Source organism: Pelophylax lessonae, assembly GCF_965119305.1.
Source record: "Pelophylax lessonae genome assembly, chromosome: 8".
NCBI lineage: Eukaryota > Metazoa > Chordata > Amphibia > Anura > Ranidae > Pelophylax > Pelophylax lessonae.
Genome location: NC_138775.1, coordinates 50276512 through 50300774, shown reverse-complemented (window position 1 = coordinate 50300774; position 24263 = coordinate 50276512). Strand labels below are relative to the sequence as shown.

The following is a 24263-nucleotide window of genomic DNA, read 5'->3' as shown; positions in this document are numbered from 1 at the left end:
GATGTGGGCGAGAAGGCCTGGCTCGAAGTCCCTGCTCCAATTCATCCTAAAGGTCTTCTATTGGGTTGCGGTCAGGACTCTGTGCAGGTCAGTGAAGTTCCTCCACCCCAAACTCGCTCACTCATGTCTTTATGAACCCCAAACTGTTCCCACAAAGTTGGGGGCATGAAATTGTCCAAAATGTCTTGGTATGCTGACACCTTAAGAGTTCCCTTCACTGGAACTAAGGGGCCAAGCCCAACCCCTGAAAAATAACCCCACACCATAATCCCCCTCCACCAAATTATTTGGACTAGTGCAGAAAGCAAGGTCCATAAAGACATGGCTGAGTGAGTTTGGGGTGGAGGAACTTGACTGGCCTGCACAATCAACCCAATAGAACACCTTTGGGACGAATTAGAGCGGAGACTGCAAGCCAGGCCTTCTCGTTCCCATCACCACATAACCTCACAAATGCCCTTCTGGAAGAATGGTCAAACATTTCCATAGACACACTCCTAAATCTTGTGGACAGCCTTCCCAGAGCTGTTATAGCTACAAAGGGTGGGCCAAATCAATATTGTACCCTACAGACGAAGATTAGGATGCCATTAACGTTCATGTGTGTGGGTAAAGGTAGGGCGTCCCAATACATTTCTTTAATATAGTATATATATATATATATATATATATATATATATATATATATATATATATATATATATATATATATATATATATATAAAGAGAGAGAGAGAGAGAGAGTTCACAGAGTGCAGTGAAATCAGAGTAAGCATTTTCAATACAGGAGTGCAGACTGTGCAAGACTGAAGGAAAAGCTGGAGTTCGGCCTTAACCTTTTATCAGTGGTAATATACAAGAATGTGAAATTCTCATGTGATAGCAGCTGCTCACAGTACATCACAGTAGAGTGCTATGACATGTTAAGAGCATCCCGCTATTTGGAAACCTACTGCAAAATAAATGTTCAATCTGCCATCTGATTTACATGAGCTAAAAGCACAGTGACAGACAGATACTCTTACCCAGTGGGGAAAAAAAAAGATGCAATTTTCTAGATAATACAGAAAAACCTAACACTGTCACAAACCTGGAATGTTTAAAATGTGATAAAAAAAAATCCATATGAAGAACTATTTTAATAATTAAAAAAAAAACAGATCCCGCCCTTCTCTGCTTTCAGGGTTTTCCATGAAGCTGCCATTCACATCAAAAGGTCCAACGGGCAAGAATATCTGAGCCTGGGTTGCCTCTCAAATTTTAAACCATAGAAGACAAATAGTATATATTCGTATATATATTCCGACAGAGGACCTAGACCAGGGGTGTCAAACAATTTCATCGCAGGCCGCATCAGCATTATGGTCACCCTCAAAATGGCCGGCTGTATCTATAAGACTATATAAATGTATTTACTCGATCATATTAAATAATTGCCTCTGCATTCAACTATTAGGCTCCATTCACACCTGAGTGTAAAACACTACAAAAGGGACAACCTCCACTGCACTGGCAGCACTACCCGGTCCCTAGGCACAAGCACTAAATGATCCTCAGTAGAGAGGGAGAGAACCCCACCACACTCACCACCTAGCAGAAACAGACACCTGCAACCACCAGGATAATCTGCACTCCACGTACGGTGATCAGGAAGTGAAAAGATCCCAGAGTCCGCACCAGGGGATGAGGAGGGGCTCCCACCATTGAAATTGCCACCCACGGGGCTCCACTGTCATGGCCGCTGCTATTTTCAATGGCAAACCACTGCAAAATGGCCCGATGAACTACACAAACATGGCCGCCGTGCATAGAAGTACATGGGCTACAGCAAAATGGTGGCCCTGTGCGGCACTACAAGGCTCCCAGAGACCTGGGAGGGATCCCTAGGCCTCAAGAACAGACCCAGGCAGGATGGGGGGCCCTGGCAGGAGCCCCCCCCAGATACAAACCCCACCCCACACAGCCGATCATCCAGTCGCTAGAAGTGCATCCCCTAGGCCCAAATCCCCAGCACAGCATCCTGCCCCCACCCCTTGAGATGGACCAGATCACCCACACAGACCCAGCATAAATGGAGGGGGGTAGTTTGGGGGACTGATGAAAAGTTGGGTGCCTGAGGGGAACCAAGGGGCTTGACCATCCCAAGGAGGGGCCCATGTCCACGCCAAAACCCTCCAGGGGGAGAGGGGGGGGACAGCTACTCCCCATACCGAGAACCAGAGGGGTACCGCTTCAAACAGAACCCCTCGCCATCGTAATGGGGGTCTGTCGGTCAGGAGGTACTGAGACCAAGTCCTATGCGGCCTCGCGAGACATTTAACTCGCAGGCCAGCGCTGTCTGGTGTGGCTAGAGCTGAGGTCTGCAAGCACTTGCTGGCCAGATTGGGGTGACCACTGGATCCAGATTATCCAGCCCATAGCCCAGTCTGGCAGTTGACTGTAGATCTCACAGGAAAAAACCAGGAGAAAAAAATCTATCTAAAGGAAAAAAAAAAGTACCTATAGCAGGGGGAGGGTGTATACCCCTGGGACTGCCTATAGGCATAGCCAGATTCTTATTCTTCCTAGTTTCCTACTCCTGTAGGGGCAGTATAACCCAATTGCTAAGAAGATTAGGAACTGTGACCGTCAATGAACGAAAGAGAAAGAAGGGTCGCACAACACTGGTATCATCCACAAGAAACTTTATTGGAGACTTTATTAGAGTGCTCTGTCTGAGCAGTCTCCAATAAAGTTTCTTGTGGATAATACCAGCAGTGTGCGACCCTCCTTTTCATGGCATGGAATTGCATTACAGATATACTCTGATTAACCAGTTCTAGACCGGAAGATTTACCCCCTTATTGACCAGGCGATATTTTGCGATTCGGCACTGCGTTACTTTAACGGACAATTGCACGGTCGTGCGACGCTGTACCCAAAAAAATTGACGTCCTTTTTTCCCCACAAATAGAGCTTTCTTTTGGTGGTATTTGATCACCTGTGCGATTTTTATTTTTTGCGCTATAAACAAAAAAATAGCGACAATTTTGAAAAAAAAAATATATATTTTTCACATTCTGCTATATCACATTCTAAAAAAAAAAAAAAAAAAAAAATATTTTTTTTTTTTTAACATTTTAGGCCAAATTGTTTTCTGCTACATATTTTTGGTAAAAAAAAAAAAAAAATCACAATAAGCGTATTTTGATTTGTTTGCGCAAAAGTTATTGCGCCTACTAAGTGTTTACATCAGCCGTCCATCCTTCTCCCTCAGCGGGGAGCTATCGCCAGTGTCAGGCGGTAATCGGAGCCACCTGACACATGCGCCGGCTTCCCCGCTGAGGATCGGGGGCAGGAGCACGCCGCTGTCGGCGCGCGCTTGCCCCTAGCTCCTCCCAGGTAAATTACACATTATATATATATATATATATATATATATATATATATACACACACATACACGTGATTCTGCCTGTAGGTGCCAGTCTGCCGCCGTTTATATACAGTAAGCGGTCGGCAAGTGGTTAAACAGTGTTCCTTTAATTTTTTTGAGCAGTGTATTTAACGCTCAGGTGTGAATGGGGCCCAAACAATTCACAGCAAATCATTATTTTTACCTGTGTGTTGCCATCTGATGCCACAAGAGATAAGAGAATGAAATCGTGTTTAGATGATCGCCAATCTAAACCTACGCTCTCTCCTTTCTGCAGCTGAAATCATTACCTATCCTATATATAGCCTGGTTTAGGAAGGGATTTAGAGAGCACACCGAAGGTCAGGCCGAGGTCAGATATGTCAGGTTTCTCACAGAAATAAACTTAGGTTTAAAGAATAAGGCATTTCAACATCTTCACAGTATAAGTGACGCTGACAGATCGAGGAATGGCGGAGCATCAAAAATCTGTAGATTTTATATTTTCTTTCACATCATGTGGATGACTGGGTTCACGTGCGTTGCTTCCCTGGGGAAGAGATGACACCAGTATGCAGTATGGGAAGAAGGCAAGCTTTTTTGGGCAATGTTCTGTTGGGAAACCTTGGCTCCTACTATTCATGTGAATGTCACTTTGACATGCACCACCTACTTAAGCATTGTTGCTCACCAAGTACAGCCCTTTATGGAACCAGTATTCCCTAATGGCAGTGGTCTCTTTCAGCAGGATAATGCACCCTGTCACACTGAAAAATTAGTTCAAGAATGGTTTGAGGAGCTCAGCAACAAGTTTGAGGTGTCGACTTGGCCTCCAAAAATCTCCAGATTTCAATCCAAATAAGCATCTGTTGGATGTGTTGGAAAAACAAATTCAATCTATGGAGGCCCCACCTAACAATTTACAGTACTTAAAGGATCTGCTGGTGGCGTGCCAGATTACCACAGCCTGCCTTGAATGATGAGGACCACAAAACACTAAGACAGGTCAAGTTGAAAAGAGCAAGGCCACAGCTTTTTTAAATATTTCCAACATAAGCAATTTCTAATATAAACATTTAACCAGTGCCAGTCTCAGTTGTACGGTGAACACTCTTGAACATAAACTTGATCTAGTCTAAAAGGCCTGTTAACATAAGTGTGGGTCAGCCATATCAAACTTCCACCCAAGGGCATAGGGAAGGGAAGGGAAACATTTTAACATTGGCAAGGTCAAAAACCGCCGAGAAAGCTGTGACAACTGACCTGAAACAGAAAAAAAACAGGGTGGGCTGGCAACTGTTCTGTGACTGCTCTTCCACTGGTGAGTGAGGACCATGCCCATATACCAGGCCATGCGCCCAGCAGTCAAGGCTCCCTTTCCCCATGGGGCTCAAGGGGCCGTCAGAAGTCTAGTGGTGGCCATACCTCGATGGGCCATGGCTAATTTGGTGGTAAAAGGGTGACCTTCTCAATATTAGGTGGGTGATCATAAGTTATGGTTAGTCAGTGTGAAGGCTGCTATCAGAATCTCATTTTACAAAAAAGAAATTGGCTTTATCACTCTCAAGGCAAAAGGGCCTTTTATATTTAGATTCAAAAAGTGTACTGCAGTCAAGAAAGTTTCTAACTGGAGCGCCTCTTTAAGGCACTTCAGATTGCTTTAATCAATACCAGCAGATGCCAAGTTTCCCTCTTCTGAAGAATAGTAATCACAGCACAAAACGAAAACTCAGCTACTTTCACTTATCATAAAACATTCTGCAGCACGGGAGCAAATGAAGTGTGGCACTTTGAGAACTGCTGTTTACTGGCCGGTTAATAAAATCCATTCTGTGCTGCGTTACAGTATTGGTACTGAATATAAAGCCCAATAAACATGTAATATTTATAATATCACATCAATGTTCAGTTATTCACACTGGTAAGCAGCCAGCGTACAAGAACTTCTCAAGCAGGTTTCCCAAATCCAGCAGAAGAAAGTGTTGATTTTAGTATGGCTACTGGCATCAAACGGCATGTATTAATTTATGACTTGGTGTTTTAAAGCGGAGTTCCACCCTAATTTTACACTTTACATATTACTGCCGTGATTGGTATGCTAAACAAGAATTGGGCAATTTAAATTTTTTTTTGGGGTCCCTTACCTTATTTTAAGAGGATTGTTTCTTCAACTCCCTCCTTCTCCCCCCCCCCTCTGCGGCCACGGCCCCGGACGTCACTTCCGGTTTCGCATTGCATTCTGGGAGACGTGTGTCATCAATCCCAGGAGGCAATGGGCATGGCCGGCCGCTCCTCTCATTGCCGATCGCCATTCTCAGGTAGTCAGTTAAGAAAAGGAATCAGGAAGAGGGGACACAGCGGCTTCAGACGCCCACACAGGAGATGGCCGCGCTCTGCAATCATTTTTAAAGGTAATAAATTAGATACAATAAAATACTCTACTGTACTGTAATCTGGGAATAGTGTTACTGTAATTGGCGTTACGTTAGTATTAAAGGGGTATTTTTATTTAAAAAAAGTATTTTTCGGCCGGAACTCCGCTTTAAGTGCACGCTCTGGGGTTCTTTCTGATCCTTACATCACAAGCAAATTAGTAATTGACCAGTAATCACCATGTACATATCATGTGACAGTATGTAATATGCTAAGTGGTAAGGCTCCGTTGACACCATGGCGTTCCTGATAGCGGGCGGAATCGCTGCGATTCTGCCCAGAATTCCAAATGGTCAAAAAATATGGGAAGTGCTTACGATTCCCCATTACTTTCAATGGCACCCCTAACGTGGCGTGATTTTACTGCGGATAGCGGCCGACTAATCACTGTAAAATGGTGCAAGCAGAATCACAGGACACCCGTCACCCAAAAGAAGTTGCGGAAAAAAGTGGTCTACAAAAAAGCTGCAACTTACACATCAGTTCAGCTGCCAATATTTGCCAATCTATTGATCACTCTCATACATACGTTTTAGTTCCCTCTGAATATGCATTTCTTTATCTAACCCTCAGCTTAAACCTTCCAGGTTTGCGATGGGTTTACTTTCATTCCTGAATGCATTAATGATGGAAAGAGCTACTTCGAAAAGATTTAGAGTAAAGCTGAACTGGCAAAAGGCTAAAGATAGCGGACATGCAGCAAGTCAAACGAAGAAAGGAGGCAGCCGCTGCATCTAAAGCACAATGCCTGTTGCTGATGAAAGACAAGCAGCCGAGCTACAGTAAACAGACTTGAGCAAGCGACTTGTCCCGAGAGAGTCATTGTTAACTCACAGCTAGTATTCCAGCGCAATTTGGACAGAAGCCCAGGAGCTACAAGCACTTAACGCTAGCAACTGTGATACGTTCCATTATTTTGTTTGTGGCCCCGGTAAAAGGAAAAAACAAAAGTACATTAAAAAAAAGCCAGCTCTGAATTTAGGGTTTGTACAGCGACACCAAATTACTAGGGAGGATTTACAATAATAATACAAAAAAAAAAATTGAATACCAACCTGGAGCAGAATACCTTTTAGGAGTTAAATGGCGAGGCAGAAAAATTAAGTCGGAAAAGCCGATCATACTTTTTCAAATCAAAGTTTGATAAAATCAGACGGAGCTGGACTGCTACTTAACTTTTGCTGCTAGCAAGCAAGCATTAGTTCTAAAATCAAATAGATATTTTATACAGTATATTCAGGCACACTCAGAATGGTCAGAGCCAACAAATCCCTTTATTTTTTTTTAATTGTAGACCAAAAAACCAGCAAAGGAATAAACACTATAAATACATTAAGAAGCGGGCATGTCAAAGGGCTGTTTTTTGGATCGCATGTGACGCTCTCGCTTCATTTCTGGCGCTCAGTCGGTTTAATCCCTCTACTCCCGCAGTCTGTAGATTAATGTCCTTGCACATGATTCCCCATGCAGAGAGAACGTTAAAGTGGACCTTCACTCGAAAAATAACTTTTGCTGCAATCTAATGCCAATAATTACTCCAACTAGATTTTTTTCATAAGCTTCCTTTTTTTTTTTTTTTTTTTTTAATTTTCTGATGGATTTCTGCTTAAAAACAAATAGCTGGAGTTGAAAAGTTTCCCCCCCCTAATTTCTTGCATTAAATGCATCAAATTGTAACTCTTTATAGCAGTTAATAGAACAGGACCACCAAAGACTGGCCGCAACGCCGATATTCAGTGGGCGGGCACAGAAATGTTTCCCTTTATGCCAATTACTTTATGACACCGTAAGTTGATTGTTTGTGAATTTTTTTTCCTGATATATATATATATATATATATATAGTATCTCACAAAATTGAGTACACCCCTCACATTTTTGTAAATATATTATTTCTTTTCATGTGACAACAGTGACACTTTGTTACAATGTAAAGTAGTGAGTGTACAGCTTGTATAACAGCATAAATTTGCTGTCCCCTAAAATAACTCAACACAGCAATTAATGTATAAACCGCTGGCAACAAAAGTGAGTACACCCCTAAGTTTTTCCTTCCCTGGTGTCATGTGACTCATTAGTGTGACAAGGTCTTAGGTGTGAATGGGGAACAGGTGTGATAAATTAGGTGTTATTGGTCTCACTCTCTCCTACTGGTCACTGGAAGTTCAACATGGCACCTCATGTCAAAGAACTCTCTGGGGATCTAAAAAAATAATTGTTGCTCTACATAAAGATGGCATAGGCTATAAAAAGATTGCCAAGATCCTGAAACTGAGCTGCAGCATGGTAGTTTAACAGGACAGGTTCCACTCAGAACAGGTCTCGCTATGGTTGACCAAGGAAGTTGCGTGCACGTGTGCATGGCTTTCGTCCCAGAAGGAAGCCTTTTCTAAAGATCATGCACAAAAATAAATAATAGAATACATTTTGCTGAAGACAAGCAGACTACGGACATGGATTACTGGAACCATTAGCTGTGGTCTAATGAGACCAAGATAAACTTATTTGGTTTAGATGATGTCAAGCCTGTGTGGTGGCAACCAGGTGAGGAGTACAAAGACAAGTGTGTCTTGCCTACATCCAAGCATGGTGGTGGGAGTGTCATGGTCTGGGGCTGCATGAGTGCTGCTGGCACTGGGGAGCTACAGTTTATTGAGGGAACCATGAATGCCAACATGTTCTGTGACATAGTGAAGCAGAGCATGATCCCCTCCATTCATAGACTGGGCCGCAGGGCAGTATTCGAACATGATAGTGACCCCAAACATCTCCAAGACCACCACTCCCTTGCTAAAGAAGCTGAGGGTAAAGGTGATGCACTGGCCAAGCCAGACCTAAACCCTATTGAGCATCTGTGGGGCATTCTCAAACGGAAGGTGGAGGAGGGCAAGGTCTCTAACATCTACCAGCTCCCGTAATGTTGTCATGGAGAAATGGAAGAGGACTCTAGTGGCAAACTGAAGCTCTGGTGAACTCCATGCTCAAGAGGGTTAAGGCAGTGCTGGAATATAATGGTGGCCACACAAAATATTGTTTAAAGCAGCATTGGAGCAGGCTGGCCTTACGCTGCATTTCCTCAACACGGTCTGACATACCAGAGCCCCAGAAAGGTCAAGGCCCCTCCCGCCACAGGCTTCCGATGTAGCTCTTCCAGTGGCAGTGCGGCCCGGAGCTTGACGGGCCACCGACCAGTACCAGGCTGCGGCCCAGGGGTTGGGAACCCTAATATTCTATAACAAACTGCATCAAGTCTCCTATGTACAAGATCAAATGCAGAGATTCTGTGGGGGGTCAAAACAGAATAAAGAGGAAGAAGCTAGTACTTTCCAATAGCTTCCATGGGTGTTACTAGCACACTTACTACCCCCATAAAAGCAATGATAGAGGCAGGTAAAATCCTGTTAAACATGGAAAAGAATACGCCCTGCTAAGTAATGTAACAATGCAAAAAAATTTAATCTCCTAACAGCATGAACACCTCACCACGCATAGATCACACTTCTGGGTCACAGCCGTAGAAAGCTGTGTCTTCTATCTACGATGCCCCAGGAGTGGAGGTAACCTCTGAAGTAAGGTTCATAACAAGGAATCAATTATGCATAAAAATACTGCCACTGCTATGTCACACTGCTCTAGATGCAAACGGAGCATAGAGTGATGCGGAGAATGAGCAGAGGGGATCTGCTGGTCTTACTGTATTCTGGGCTTACAACCAAAAAGCACACAGGGGTTGTACCTGGTAAATGGGCTATTATGGCCGCTAGGGTGTATACAGGCTTCTATCCAAATCAACTGCAGAGATAACATCATTATAACACAGCACAGGCTAGTTTGTTTTGAAGATATAAACCTTCCTTGTTGTGTTGTCAATATAATTTAAGTATCATGTAGTTGTACTGGCTTTAAATACAAAAAAAAAAATCTGAGTTTTTGTGTATGCATAAGTCTGGGCACAATAAAACAATTACTATCCTCTCACTCATACTGGGCAAGCTAACAGGGTCTCTGGAAAGGGCATCAGTGACCCCCTCATAGGGATCAATGATTATCGGAATCCAATATTCACTTTTGTTGAAGTATCTGCCACAAACTTGTCGATATGACCAATATTGCTTCAAGCGGTTGTACCGGAGGGATGCCTGCAGCTACAGGCATCACCCCGGGACTGTTTTTTTTTTTTTTTTAGAGCCGACAGTCGGCTTTCTTGTAATACCAATTGATGCGGCTAAGCAGCTGCTCAACTGTTATTATGAGCAGTGGGAGGGGACGTCCCTGCCCCCCTGCCGAATTCCGTCCCACAGCCTTATAGACCCCAGATCTCTCCATAAAGCGTACCTGTCACTGCCTATTACTGTCACAAGGGATGTTTACATTCCTTGTGACAGCATTAAAAGTGATCACTTTTTTTTTTTTTTTTATATATATAAAGGACCGTGTTAAAAAAAAAAAAAAAAAAAAAAAAAAAAAAACTTTAAAAGTGCAGAATATCGACAGCTAATATCGGCTATTGGCCTGAAGGGTGGCCGGAAAATTGGTATCAGTATCCACCCTGAAAAAACAATATTGGTTGAGCCCTACCCCCTTATACTAACCTTACCTGAACTCCATTGTAGCTCCTTTGCAGCTGTTGCTAAAATTGGTAATGACCCAGAGGAGTGGTGATGTCATTCACCCCAACATGTGACATGTCTCAGGCCTAGCAATTGGCTGCCAGGCCCAGGCACCATCGCAGAAAAACAGGCCACATGCACCTTCTTAGTAGAAAATTGTGGGAATTCTTGCTGGCTGTGGAAAGGGGCAAAGAGCTGTGAAGGAGCGCAGGTAAGAGGATTATATCGGAGTCAGGGAAGGCCCCTTTCAAATATACAGTAACCTTGGCCTGCACTGTAAAGGTTCCAGAAAGAGTAGATGTAAAGCCAGCATTACAACAGGAACAGGCTGAGATTTGAACTGTTAATTGGCAGGCTGAATGTACCGAATTTATCGATCAAATTGGATACAACCAGTCTGTCGGAGTCACTTGCAACTATCACTAGCGGCTGCTATAGCAACTAGCAATACTGTCCTCTCCACTGTCTGTGTTGATGGAGGAATCATGCAAATTTCTTTTCTGCATCCCCTGGTTGCAGGAAAGAAATTTGCAATGTGTATGGCCAGCCTAAAGGCCCGTACACACGTACCGATCGTCGGCATACAAACGTCGGTGGACGAAGGATCTGCCGATTGTACGCGTGTTAGTATGGTGCCTCCGACAGATGTCTGCGCACAATCCGCGGACAAAAGTCTTTCGTGCAAACATGAAAATATTTGTATGCCGACACCAGAACGGACGATTGTTCGCCTGTCAGTACACAATTCGGCCGACAGACCGCAGATTTTCAAGACTGGGCATGCTCAGAAAATAGAAAACACAGGGAAAGTTAACCATTACATGACATCACTTCTGCAGTCGGCGGACAAAATTCTTGTGCTGTCCTTGTGCTGTCTTTGCACTTTTCAGCAGACACCGACATCCCGGGGAGAAAAGAGGAACATTTGTAAGCCGACCATCGGTACGTGTGTACGGGGCTTAAGACTTGGCCGTTTTGTCCTTCAGACAGGAGGTGTCGGTTGACCTTGACGGCTTAACCTCGGCATCGCGCCCAAGGGCCGATGGCCTCCCAAAATGAGAACTCCAAATGAGAACAGTAGGACTGCCAGACCGTCATCTTAAGAGTCCAGCTGTAAGAATTACTGTTACCAATGTGGCAATAGTAGAAAAAAAAAGGTATCCATTGCGTTTCAGGAGCCAGCAATCCTCCTAAAGGCTCATACACACGATAAGAAAATCGGAAGTAAAATTTAGTCGACGAACAATCTGCTGATTTTCGAATCGTTCGTATAGTGCTTTCGACAGCCAATTACAAATTTTCGTACGACAAAAACTGGATGTGCAGGCTATAAAATGTTTATAATACGTAAACACAACGTCTAATTTTCATTTAATTAGTACCGGTTTCATCCAAATAAAAAAATCATAAGAACAAGACTACGCATGCTCGGAAACAAAAGAATACACACAAACAAATTCAACACATGACATCACTTCTGAAGTTGAATTCTGTCATACGAGAATTTTCATATGAAAGTAACCTCTTCACTTTTGATAAGAGACTAACATGCAACAAAAAAGGGACGAAGATTTGTCCGATGATCTGATCGTGTGTACGAGGCTTTAATTTGGGGCCTAAATTAAAAACAATAGTGCCTACAGGACTCTAGCCAAAGATATCAGGAAAGGAGCATTGGAGGTTGTATTAAATGTGTGTCTGACTTTAACATGCAAGGTTACTCCAACCTTTATGACATTGTCACACCGCTACCTGCAATAAAGGATTACAGACTGTTTTTGTGGCAATCCTTTAGTGGATTTCATCTGCATGGGCAAGGTGACATTGCTTCACACTATAACCCACATGTGAATTGCACAAGGACTGCACGGCATTCATTTTGAATGGGTTCAAATCACACCGCATCACACCACAGTAGTGCAGGCACCTTTTGTGGAGCTGCAATTGGATCGCATGGTCATTTTGGACCATATGATAAGGTGCAGGCAAACTGTTTTTGCAGGCAAACAATTTTGGGTGTCATTAACTTTGTATTGGCACCTGCAGTGGATCGCTGGTGGTACACTGTGTGAACCTAGGCTAAGGGAGAATTCAAGAATTCCAGCATTAGGGGAAACATGCACAGTCAACTTGCCAATGACTAATTGCTACATATTATTTAAGCAGCTTTTTGCATTTTTCCGTGATTTTCTACTAAATATGAATCAATCATGGAGTGCAAATTTTGCAGTGTATAAGTAGCCAGTGATCTGAAACTTTTTTGAAAGACAGAAAGCACGGACTACAAAGCATCAGAAGAATAAAGGAAGAAGGATTTTTGCAAATTATCAAGACACTCATTAAAAAAACATTTTCACTGCATAAAAAAAAATGAGGCATGCCATTAATACATATCTCCACATTTGAAAAATGGCTCAATTAAAAACTCAAAAATCTTCCATGAGCAAAGATAACCCCTTACAAGGCAACAATATTAGGGCCTTCACTGATGGCATTTGGTCCTATCAGAACTGCTTCCCACCCCATAAAAGTTAATTGGAACGCAAAAGCAGCTTGAAGCAGGTCAATTGCAGGTCAAATAAGCCTGGTAATGAAATCTGAATTCTCTTAGCATGGATGTCAATGTAGGTGTTATACACCCCAAATCAAACTGCATTTGCCCCATGGACGCAAACCCCAAAGCCCATTGACATAAGATCTAAAGGCGTTGTATGGGTAACTTACCTGAAAGAAGACCGACATTGCTGCAATCAGTCTCTTATCCAAAATGGCTGCACCAAAGCTATCAAAGTCATCAGGATTGTAGGAGAAGATCTGCATCTGTTAATGAAAAGAAATGATTTGGGTTAAGCACTAAAGAGATATTCTTAAAACAATATCAAGTATGCAAGTTCAACAAATAAAGGGTAATTTTTTCTAACTCTGCAAACACTTAGGCCTCATTCACATGTCCTAATGTTCCCATGGTGCAGTAAGTACACTGCAGGTACCTGCATCCAGGATTCCAGGTGCCTGGACAACTCAAGCACATACATACTCATCAGGGTTGCTCCTGTTTGCATCCAAAGGCGATCATCTATTCCTAATCGCAGATAACCAATGAGATGTAAACACTGAACATTCGCTGCTGATCAGAACACCTGGTGTCCTGGATGCAGGTATCCACAGTGTCGATGGTGCCCATGGACATCTTCGGATATGGGAATTAGGCTTCAAGAGACAATTTAAAATGGATCATGGATAATGCTATTTGGCAGACGGCAAAGTGTTGCTTCACACTGCAGCCAGTATTCTATGTTCGGTTTATGCAGTATAGCCACCATGTAGACCCTGCAGTGTCCCAAAAACACTCTACCTAATTCTGCAGAGAGAAGCCAGTGATTATGATATAGGTCAGTTACATGACCGTGTTTACCTCCTGGCTTTTTTGTCTTTTGAAGGGTACTTTGCCTGCTTCAGTGTCCCAAAAACATTAAATTATCACCATAAAAAACAATTCTACACTCCTAATCAGGAGGATAGATGTCCCTTACACATTTAAGTGCCCGCATATTACTATATGGCATTGATTTGTGCTTAAAAAAAATAAAAAACTAAAAACGCCTTCATTTTTTTTTTTATCCTCAGCAGAACTTCAGCTTCTTGCTTTCACGCAGTGCTCTGTGTTGGCATAGTTGAGTAATAGCCATACCCCCATACCCCTCAGCATAAAGGTGACTGTCCGGATTTCAATTTGTGTATAGGAAGGCTGCTTGTACAGTAATCTATCTGTACAACCAGTTCGTCGACTTTTTTCCGAATGATTAGTTCCACTGGCTAAAGCCGTAAACACTGATCAGTATATGCTGAAGGCGGGAAAGGTTCCTCGCTGTCAGAACAAAATAGTGAAGTGGGGGTGATTCGCCCAACCACAACAATTGTGTCGAAGGAGGAAAAAAGGTAATTTGTGTTTTTATTTTTTTTTTGTTCAACCGATTGAAAGAAAAAATGATTACTGCATGGCCAGCTTAAGCATCTTCCTAAAGACTATTATTGCAGGGAAGGGAAGGGATCGTATCACAACAGTTCTAGTACCAAGTACTGATTGAAGAGTGCACCAATAAATCTCTACTTTAAATATGACATCATAGTCCAATAGAGACACCTTACAAACTGTTTAACTGAAAGGTCGATCAACTTGTGGCAATAATTACTGTGTGCTTTCCCAGCTGGGAGTGCTCCCCCCTGCCCCCCCAGCCGGGAGACCACAAAAGCGACTCCGGAAAGATTCCCCCATTAACGCTGACTGGAGAAAATCAAACTGCCGTGTTAAGCTATACCACAACTGTGGGGTAAAGAGATCTTCCTTTATAATCGGGAAGTAGTAATGTGTCAAAGGTGGCAGCGGTTCCAATCCTTGCATAGCTAGGAGAGTATTGGCGTATGTAGGTGGGGACATTCAGAGAAGCTGAGCTATACAGAATCACTGATTACACCAGAGATAATCAAAGTATCTGAAACGTCAAACTTCAAGTTATCAACTCACGGCTGTCATACTAAACAAACCTAATGGAATTTATTCAAATACCATAAACAGTGTTTTGCATAGTATGTGGGAGGGACAAGACCTGCAAGTACTATCTAATTACAGCTGAGAAATATCAGGTCTCCTACCCTGCCAGACAGGGCTGTGCTAGGTAAATCTCAAAGATGGGTGGACAGAAATACAATTCCTTTGGCAGGTAAAATCACATTCATACGCATTTCATTTGTGTAATTAGTGGAGTGCTTGGAGTTCAACTTTAAAACTGAAGCTCCCTTGCGGTAGGGACTGATGTGAAGCATGCTCTGTATTCTGATGTGCTACAGAATACACAAGTGCTATAAAAATATAGGAAATATCAACAAAATAGATTAATGAAAACAATCCAAAAATCTCAGATGGCAAAAAATATTTAAACTGCTTAATGCATTCTGATTTATTAAAGTCAAAAAGCGTAGAGTACAAATCCAACAGTTCGATATACAAGTGCGCATAATTTGTCACACTTTACGGACATAATTTATTAACAAAAATGAGGTGTCTGACAGCATTGGAGGCGCAGCCAACTATTTACTTTGCAGAAAAAAAGAGATACATCATGGCCGCTTAGCGATTCCATTTTACTTAATGCAGTCTGGTGCTAGGAAGTCTTTTATTTACAACTTTATAAAGTAATTCATTTCAGTAACACCTTCCAGCATCAAGAATAACACTGTCGTTAGAGAGGTGGATGTGACCACTTATGTCAAAATCAGATCAAGGTCAGGCTGAGGTAGGGTGTGTGTGCCGCTCATGGCACTTAGTCAATACAGAACAAACGTTAATTACTTTTTAAAATGCGAACAAACACCTGAAATATATTTTGAAGGGCAAAGGGCCTCAGCTGCAATCATCTTGACAAAAGAACTTCACTAAGAGCTATTAAATGCTAAAATTCACATAACCTAGCCCCCCGTATTATTTTTTAGAGGGAGGAAAGCATACATTATATGGTACTCCAAGTGCAAGGTGTACATGCATGAATTTTATTTTTTCTTCAAGATTGTGCCATTCCTCAGGATACCATCATTCAGCATGTCCAACCCAAGAGAAGAAAGGCACAACTATCACTGTACTCTTCTCTTTACCAGCAAGAGCATTGCAATCAGTTGCCCTATCCTAGTGGTGGGGTGGGGTGGGGTGGGCTAGGACAAAGTCTGCCAAATAATTTGGATTTGCCCTTACCCCTCCACTCAAAGATGTAGGCAATTGATTTTGAAAGATATGCATATAATAGCATGGGACAGGAATCGGGCTTTAAGGACCCATTTTGTGATGTAAAACCTTGTTTTAGCTTTTATAGGGAATGCATAGTGCTATGGCAGATACAAATGTAATAATTGCATATGATTGTTCCATATCTAGGACTTGCAGCCATTAGGAGGTGAATTACAAGGCAACATTGGCACCTTTCTGGAGACTACAAATATCAACATCTGCTGTGAAAAATACCCGTACAGCAGGGAGATCACATAACACATTCTGTAGAATGTAGAAAAAGAAAATGGATGGGCCAGGGGGACTTTTAAAGGGATACTGTCATCAAGACAAATAGCAAAGAATCCACATATATGTAAAAATACACAAATTTTATTGATACAAGCACCAAAAATAACGAAAAAACATTAAAAGTAACTATTATCGTGTTGACAAAACACTAATAATATTACAGCATACAGAGCAATTGGGTAGTACATACAATATACAGGCTTGGGAAAGCCAAATATCCACGGAGGGTGGGTGTAGATCACGCTGTCCACTGCAGACCTATGCCAGAGATGGTAAAACTGGTGGGTCTGATGTGATGGTCCTGGGTGTCTAAACCCAAACTCAGCCCGACATGTTTCGCGGGTGACCGCTTCCTCAGGGGCAGATAGCGTGGGTATGTAAAACAATGCTACTAGAATCATTAAGAGAGAGTAGAGTCAGTGCATATCTTATTTGGGAAACATGTCATCTCATAACGGTAGGTCAAAAACAGAGGTAAGCGCCAGCCAGCATATGACCCACCTGTATAGCCGGTTCTAAAAGCAACTGGAGACCTAGGGGATCACGACTGGGACTAGTACCCCCCCGGCGGACATGGGAGCAGTCCACAACAAATAGGGGTCCAAATCACAACATGTGAAGCAACTGTATTCTGGATAATGAAAAGTGTATAGTCAAAATGGGATAATTGCGTACATGCTTGTATATGTCAGCTCCATAGTAGGAGGAAAACTTACCAAATACGGTATACTTGTGTGTGTCCCCTGTAGTATCTCATGACAGGGCTAGGGGGTGGCTGCTGGAGTAGCCAGGACTGGTAAATGGAAGATGGGGTCAATATCAGGACCAACAAACCTTGTGTCCATAAGAAGACAGGAGAAAACGCAATGTTGAAGTGTTAGGTTCAAGCAAATGCGTGAACATTACAGAAAAAGTGAAAAGGAGGATAGACCCATCCCGATGGCTTGAAAGTAGCCTGTAGACACCATGTGCTAGAGATAGACCAAAATTAAACCATAGGATTCTAGAGCAAGTGCACACATTACCAAACGTGAGTGAATGAAGCCATAGAGTGAGGGTGAAATAGTCGCAAGAAAGCGTGGGGTGTGACAATAGTATGCATAAAGGGATGGGGGTATAAAGAAATCAGGACGACAAGAAGGACCCATAAATGAATGAGATGTATTATGTGACATGTTTCCCAAATAAGATATGCACTGACTCTACTCTCTCTTAATGATTCTAGTAGCATTGTTTTACATACCCACGCTATCTGCCCCTGAGGAAGCGGTCACCCGCGAAACATGTCGGGCTGAGTTTGGGTTTAGACACCCAGGTCCATCACATCAGACCCACCAGTTTTACCATCTCTGGCATAGGTCTGCAGTGGACAGCGTGATCTACACCCACCCTCCGTGGATATTTGGCTTTCCCAAGCCTGTATATTGTATGTACTACCCAATTGCTCTGTATGCTGTAATATTATTAGTGTTTTGTCAACACGATAATAGTTACTTTTAATGTTTTTTCGTTATTTTTGGTGCTTGTATCAATAAAATTTGTGTATTTTTACATATATGTGGATTCTTTGCTATTTGTCTTGATGACAGTATCCCTTTAAAAGTCCCCCTGGCCCATCCATTTTCTTTTTCTACATTCAATTGGGACGTGGATACTTGTAATTCTTTTGCTAGCTAGCTGTCCCCTTTTGTTTATACTACATTCTGTAGAATGACTTCCAGAAGAGGGACACACTCCTGCTAGCATAGTTAGTGTCAACAGTCACTGGCACCTTACTCATTGGTGGCAGAGTAATAAGGTCTTAGTAAAGATCCTCTCCCCTAGAGACTGCCCTTGCCAGCGTTCTACTGCAGTTCCTGCCTTTTTCTAACAAAGTCTATAGTTTTAGCTGGTGTCCTTAGTACTTGGGCCTGGAGATTGCTTGGATTGCCCAAGCATTGCATTGCCCAAGCATTGTCACATAGAAGCACCTTGCATTTTTTCTGAATGTGACAGAGCACTTGATCGTGTCTCTTTTAAGTGAACCCATGTTTTAGTCCATCCAAGGTAAATAGTCAAATGCTCCCCCCCCTCCCTGCATATACTGTACTCACATTCCCTTTGCCCCACACCACTCCATTTACCTACCAGGAGTAGGCGGAAATGCCCGGAGAAGAGGGCAGCATATTATTACCCTTCCTCCTCTGATGCACCTCTGGGTGCTGATCAGCCAATTACCAGGTCCTAGCACTCTCAATTGGGGGCAGCAAGCAAGTCTTAAGTCCCTGCAAGTTTGAGGCAGGTAAACTTGGAGGACACAAAGGATTAATTAACTTTCCTGGGCAAACAAGATAGTAAACAGAAGGTGAGTGGTTGAGGAAAAGGGAGTAGGGTGTATTTAAAGGGTTAGTTCACCTTTTCAGAAAAAGATGAACCCCTACACCCCCCCCCCCCCCAAGTCCCTGCTGCACTTACCTCTGTGGGTGATGCTCTCAGTACTCTACACAGCCCATGGATTTGAAATCTCCACTCTTCTTTCTGTAGGGCTTCCGGAACAGATCAGAGCAATTCTGGGTAGTCAGCTCCAACACGTGACTGCTTTGACCAATACAAATCGCTCAGATCTCTAAAGAAAGCCTTACATAAAGTGGAAGGTCGGCAAGGATTTCAAAATCCATAGCCTTCTACAAGGGCTGTTTGGCCACTGACAGCTAATCACTCCTGAAGGTAAGGAGGGCAGGACAAACCAGTGGGTGTGGGGAGGGTGTAGGGCGCTAGTTCACCTTTTCATTTTTTCACTTTATGTACCCCGCACTAAAAAACGATGGGTTGGTTTAAGCCTTATGATTTTAAACAAAATGTAACCTGTAACATATGTTCATTTGTAATGTTAGCAGGTAACTAAAAAAATATAGAACACAAAACATCACTTTATATATAACTTGTAAACGTAAAGTAAAATAAAATGGTTCAAAATTATTTTCCATTTTCCATCAAAGGGCTTTTTTTTTTTTTTTTTTAATACGGCACAGACCCCATTTGTAATCAACCCACATGCAGAGTTTCACCTTCATGCAGACCCTCTGAAGAACGGACAGAGAGGGGAATAGGAGAACATTATAGAGGTTGAGGCATGTATTACACAGTATTATTACCTTGCTCTGTGTCTATTACTGTATGAAAATAGCCAGCTGACCGCTAAGGCTTACAATATTGGAGCTAAGAAATTGCTTTGTTCTGGGGCTAATAGCCATATGATTTAGCATGAAATGAAGTCTGGAAAATCATTTTGGATAAATGGAAGTATAAATTTAATAGAATTTCCAAGACAACACGAATTGCTACACTCCAACATAAACAGCACATTCTAAATCACACCAAACAAACAGCAATATGGAGCTGGGCGCGCTGCTATAATAAAGCGCCAGACGATAATTTCACTCATTCCTAACTCTACTGTTTCCCATTTATTAGCCTTCTATTTAAAGATGGCAACTCATTGTTAGGCTGTTAGTAGCGTAATAAACATAAGACACTTGATTGTATATCATATGCACTCTTTCTGGCACCCTGATTAGATGGTAGTGCTGTCAAGGATTAAAAATAAAGAGCTAAAACAGGTATAAAACATACCCTTTGATAAGAAAAGCTGAAGGGAATATGTAATAGTATATCAAGTAAATCAAGATGCCTATGAAGGTTCTCATCTATCCAGGTCAAGAAAACTAATAATAGTTGGCCACATTTAACTTCACTTGTTCTGTAATGTTGAAGACATTTCGCTGCTTATCCAAGCGCCTTCTTCAGCTCTGGGTATAGGATTGTGTATATATGGGATTGTATGGTTGGGTTTTCTTTACTGTTTTTGTTTTTTATTGGTTGAGCCAGATGGACTTGCGTCTTTTTTCAACCTATGTAAAGTAAATAAGTAGAACGGTAATCGCATACAGGTGTGTCCCTAGAGCAGTAGGATTTCCAAATACAACAATGACGTTATTAATGATGTCAACAATTCATCCTTTAAAACATTAAAACCACTACAACTAGAGCAAAACATGTATGAAATAAAAAAAGAATATGTATGTATAAATTATATATAATAGAGGGTACACCTGACAGACTTTTTTCCAGGTAGATTAGCCATCATAAAGGCTCCAATTTTCAAGAAAAACACAGTCTACTGTAGGACAAGGTAGCCTGAAAGCCAACAGAAACACGGAAATTTCATTCCTTGCATCCCTCACAGCCTTGAATTAAACATGGAGGAGATCTCCTCTCTCCATAAAACCACAGGTGTGTACCAGATGTCATGCTTGTCTTTTCTCAAGATTACAGCTCACAAACTTTTGCCTTTGGAATATTAACAAAGCTCGGCATCGAGAAGACTGAAACACATTAAAAAACAAACAGGTTTAGCATAGCAGCTTATCTGACAAGTCATTGATTTCCTTTGCTGCAAGATTGCATTTATAAAGATGATTATATTTCGCATTAAGAATGTGTCTGCGCTGAATGCTCATCGCATATTCTACAGATAATGGCAATGTAACCAGTTATCAAGGATGTTGGAACTTTTTTTTCTGGCTATATTGAAAGTGAATCTTTGAAAGATGTGTAGCTATGGTGCATATAGGACTGTAGCTTGATTTACTGCCAGCACTCCCATCCCCAATGAGCCAGCAGCCGCTTTTCCTTCCTTCAATGCGCCAGCCACCTCCTCTACCTGCTAAAATGTGCCAGCCACCGCCTCTCCCTCCTCAAATGCGCCAGCCACCGCCTCTCCCTCCTCAAATGCGCCAGCCACTGCCTCTCCCTCCTCAAATGCTGCCAGCTACTGCCTCTCCCTCCTCAAATGCACCAGCCTCCACCTCCCCCTCTTCAAATGCACCAGCTACCGCCTCTCCCTCTTCAAACCTGCCAGCTACCACTTCTCCCTCTTCAAATGCGCCAGCTACCGCCTCTCCCTCCAAAAATGCACCAGCCAAGGCCTCTTCCTCCTCCTCCCCAAATGCACCAGTCAACACCTCTCCCATGCCAACTGTTCAATGTACGGCCTTCTCCCTCCACTAATATCCTCGCTACCACCTCTCTCTTTGACCCAGGAGCCATCTCTGATTCCTTTCCAAATTCAGCAATTATCTTTTCTCTTTTCCAAAACAGCCATCCCCTCTCCTTTTTCCAATCCAACAGGATACCTAACAATTGGTTGACATCTTCTGAATGTAGCAACCATGAAGGGGTAAACATTACCATGGAGTAGTGATGTTTCTGCTAATGAAGTTAAGCTGTCCTGGAACAAGTGTGCTGCCCATCAATCAAAGAAAGGACGGTGCATTGTTGAACGCCCCCTTCATTTGTGACAGATTAGCCTATAAAATAACTGGCTATTTTCTCATTGCAGTAGGATAACAGTAACAATAAGCTATTAAATTTGAATATGAATTCATGCAAATTTTAATTCAGATATTCAACAGGACTACAGGAATCTCTTCTTAAACTGAAAAATATAATTATTAACCAAACTTGATTATTTCTCCAATTTTCTGAAAAACAATACCCACACATCTTCATGTAAATGTAAGATGAGGTCAGGAGTTAAAGTACCTTTAATGCTTTTCATTTCTAATCAGAGCTATAACTAAAGTCTTTAGCTCTTCAATGAGCCCTGTGTGGGCGCTACCATCCCCTGACACTCAAGATTAATTCACTTTTAATAAACAGAGCGTATGGGTCCATAGCTGGAAATCAGTGGAAAATTATGATTTCACATGGGAAGGTGCCAGATGCGAATGGTAACACGACAGCTTGCAGTGGTGAGAAGAGAGCGTCTTATAAATGAATTGATTTGTTTGGCTTTCTAGTCGAGGCAAGCATGGACTTTATGTCAACGCTGTGTTAAAATTGATTTTATGTATATGGCTTGCGGAGAATCAGCATATCACCGCTCTCCAAACTAGCAAATATGAAATGTTCTCTGTTTCTTTAGTAAAACCAGAAATGTAATCTGACATAATCCAAGAAAAAGCAATGCCAACATCTCAATTATTACTGCTAGGGACCCTAGTACAAGAATTCCAATTTTATTCATTGGTGTGCTCAGGGATTTATAATGATTCAGTAAGCCCATATAAGGGTTACCAGCATATCTATGGAATACGTCATAGAACAGCCTTTATTTCACAAGCATAGGAGCAGACCGGAAATAGACTCAATGTAGTGGAGGCCGCACATACAATTCTTGTTTTTCCATACCCATTTTGCCAAGATATAAAACCTAATCAAAACAAGAAATCAAGCTTTAATCTAGCTCCATTTAACTTTCCCTAGTTTATACAACTAATACAATAAAATAAATTTACAGAAATATTTAAAGTTTCAGTAAAAGTAACTAACATTTTCTAAACTTTTGTTTAAATGACTGTCATACCAGTTAAGAGCAGCTGCTATCCCCATGGCTGCAAATCAATTCACATTTTCTCTTCCTTGCCATAGCAACAATGCTCAAGTTTGAAGGAGGACTTCAAGAATATTTCACAGAAAATATTAGCTTCTAAAAATGTAAAAAATGAATTTCATAGGCAACCATGGATATTCACAATACAGGCAATCCCTGTGTTTCAAGCAATATAGGTTCTGTAGGTTTGTTCTTAAGTTGAATTATAATGTACCTTTTTTAAGTGTAACTTCAGCCCCAAAAAAAAAAATGGGATTTTTGACTTACCATAAAATAATTTCTCTGATGTTCATTGACGGATACAGCTCCTGATCTTAACCATTGGGTTATACTGCCCCCTACAGGAGGAGGACACTAGGCAGAAGAAAAAGTCTGGCTACACTTATGGGCAGTCCCATGGGGTATACTCCCTCTCTCTGCAATATGTACTCAGTTTTGTTGTCAGAAGAACTACAACTCCGCAGAGGGGTGTGTGCTGTGTCAATCAATGAACATCAGAGAAATGGATTTTACAGTAAGTCAAAAATCCAATTTTTTCTTTCGTTCATTGGTGGACACAGCTCCTGATCGTCTTAACCACTGGGACGTCCCAAAGCAGTGTTAAACATGAGGGGTGGGAACAGCGAAAAATAAATTCTCAAGGCTAACTATACCAGGTAAACAAGAGCTCAACCAAAACAACTGGAGCTCACCTGAAAAAGCAATACACCCTCAAAGAGGTCCAGATCCTCTAAACAGCAGCATGCAAAAGCATTGCAGCCAAAGGAAGCATCTTCAGATGCAAGCACATCCACTTCATAGAACTTTGTTAAAGTGTGCACCGACGACCAGGAGGCCGTCTTGCAAATCCGCATCACTGTCGCCTGATGAAGGAAAATCCAGGATACAATGAGAGCCCGAATAGAATGCGCCTTAACAGAAAAGGAGGAACCCGACCCTGGATAGAATAGACCTGAACCACCGTCTGTCTGATCCATCTGGAAATGGTCACAGAGGAAACAGACAATCCTTTACCAGGCCTATCCGTAAGCACAAATCGTGAGTCTGACTTCCTAAAAGACTCCGTAGCTGCCAGGTACACCCTAATTGCCCGGACCACATCAAAGGCATGCAAAGCAATTTCCATCAAATTAGTTGGCCTCGGACACAGGGAAGTCCACACAATGTCTTCATTCAAATGAAAATCAGAGACAACCTGGGAGGAAGGAATGACAGACAGGGGCATAGAACCATTTAATCAATGTGAACCACCAGTAAGGTGAACAACAGGATAATGCCACCAATTACGACATCCTGCGTGCAGAGGTGAAAACAACCAAAAATGA

General features: G+C 42.2%; 1 protein-coding gene across 2 annotated transcripts in view; it reads right to left on the bottom strand.

Moving 5' to 3' along the window:
* The window catches only part of PTPRG (protein tyrosine phosphatase receptor type G), a 776809-nt gene that overhangs the window by 335015 nt on the left and 417531 nt on the right, over nucleotides 1-24263 (bottom strand). For both annotated transcript variants that reach the window (XM_082265202.1, XM_082265201.1), the window contains exon 5: nucleotides 13160-13255. In XM_082265202.1, the coding sequence (XP_082121328.1) occupies nucleotides 13160-13255 (96 nt within the window). The remainder of the gene's footprint in view (nucleotides 1-13159; nucleotides 13256-24263) is intronic.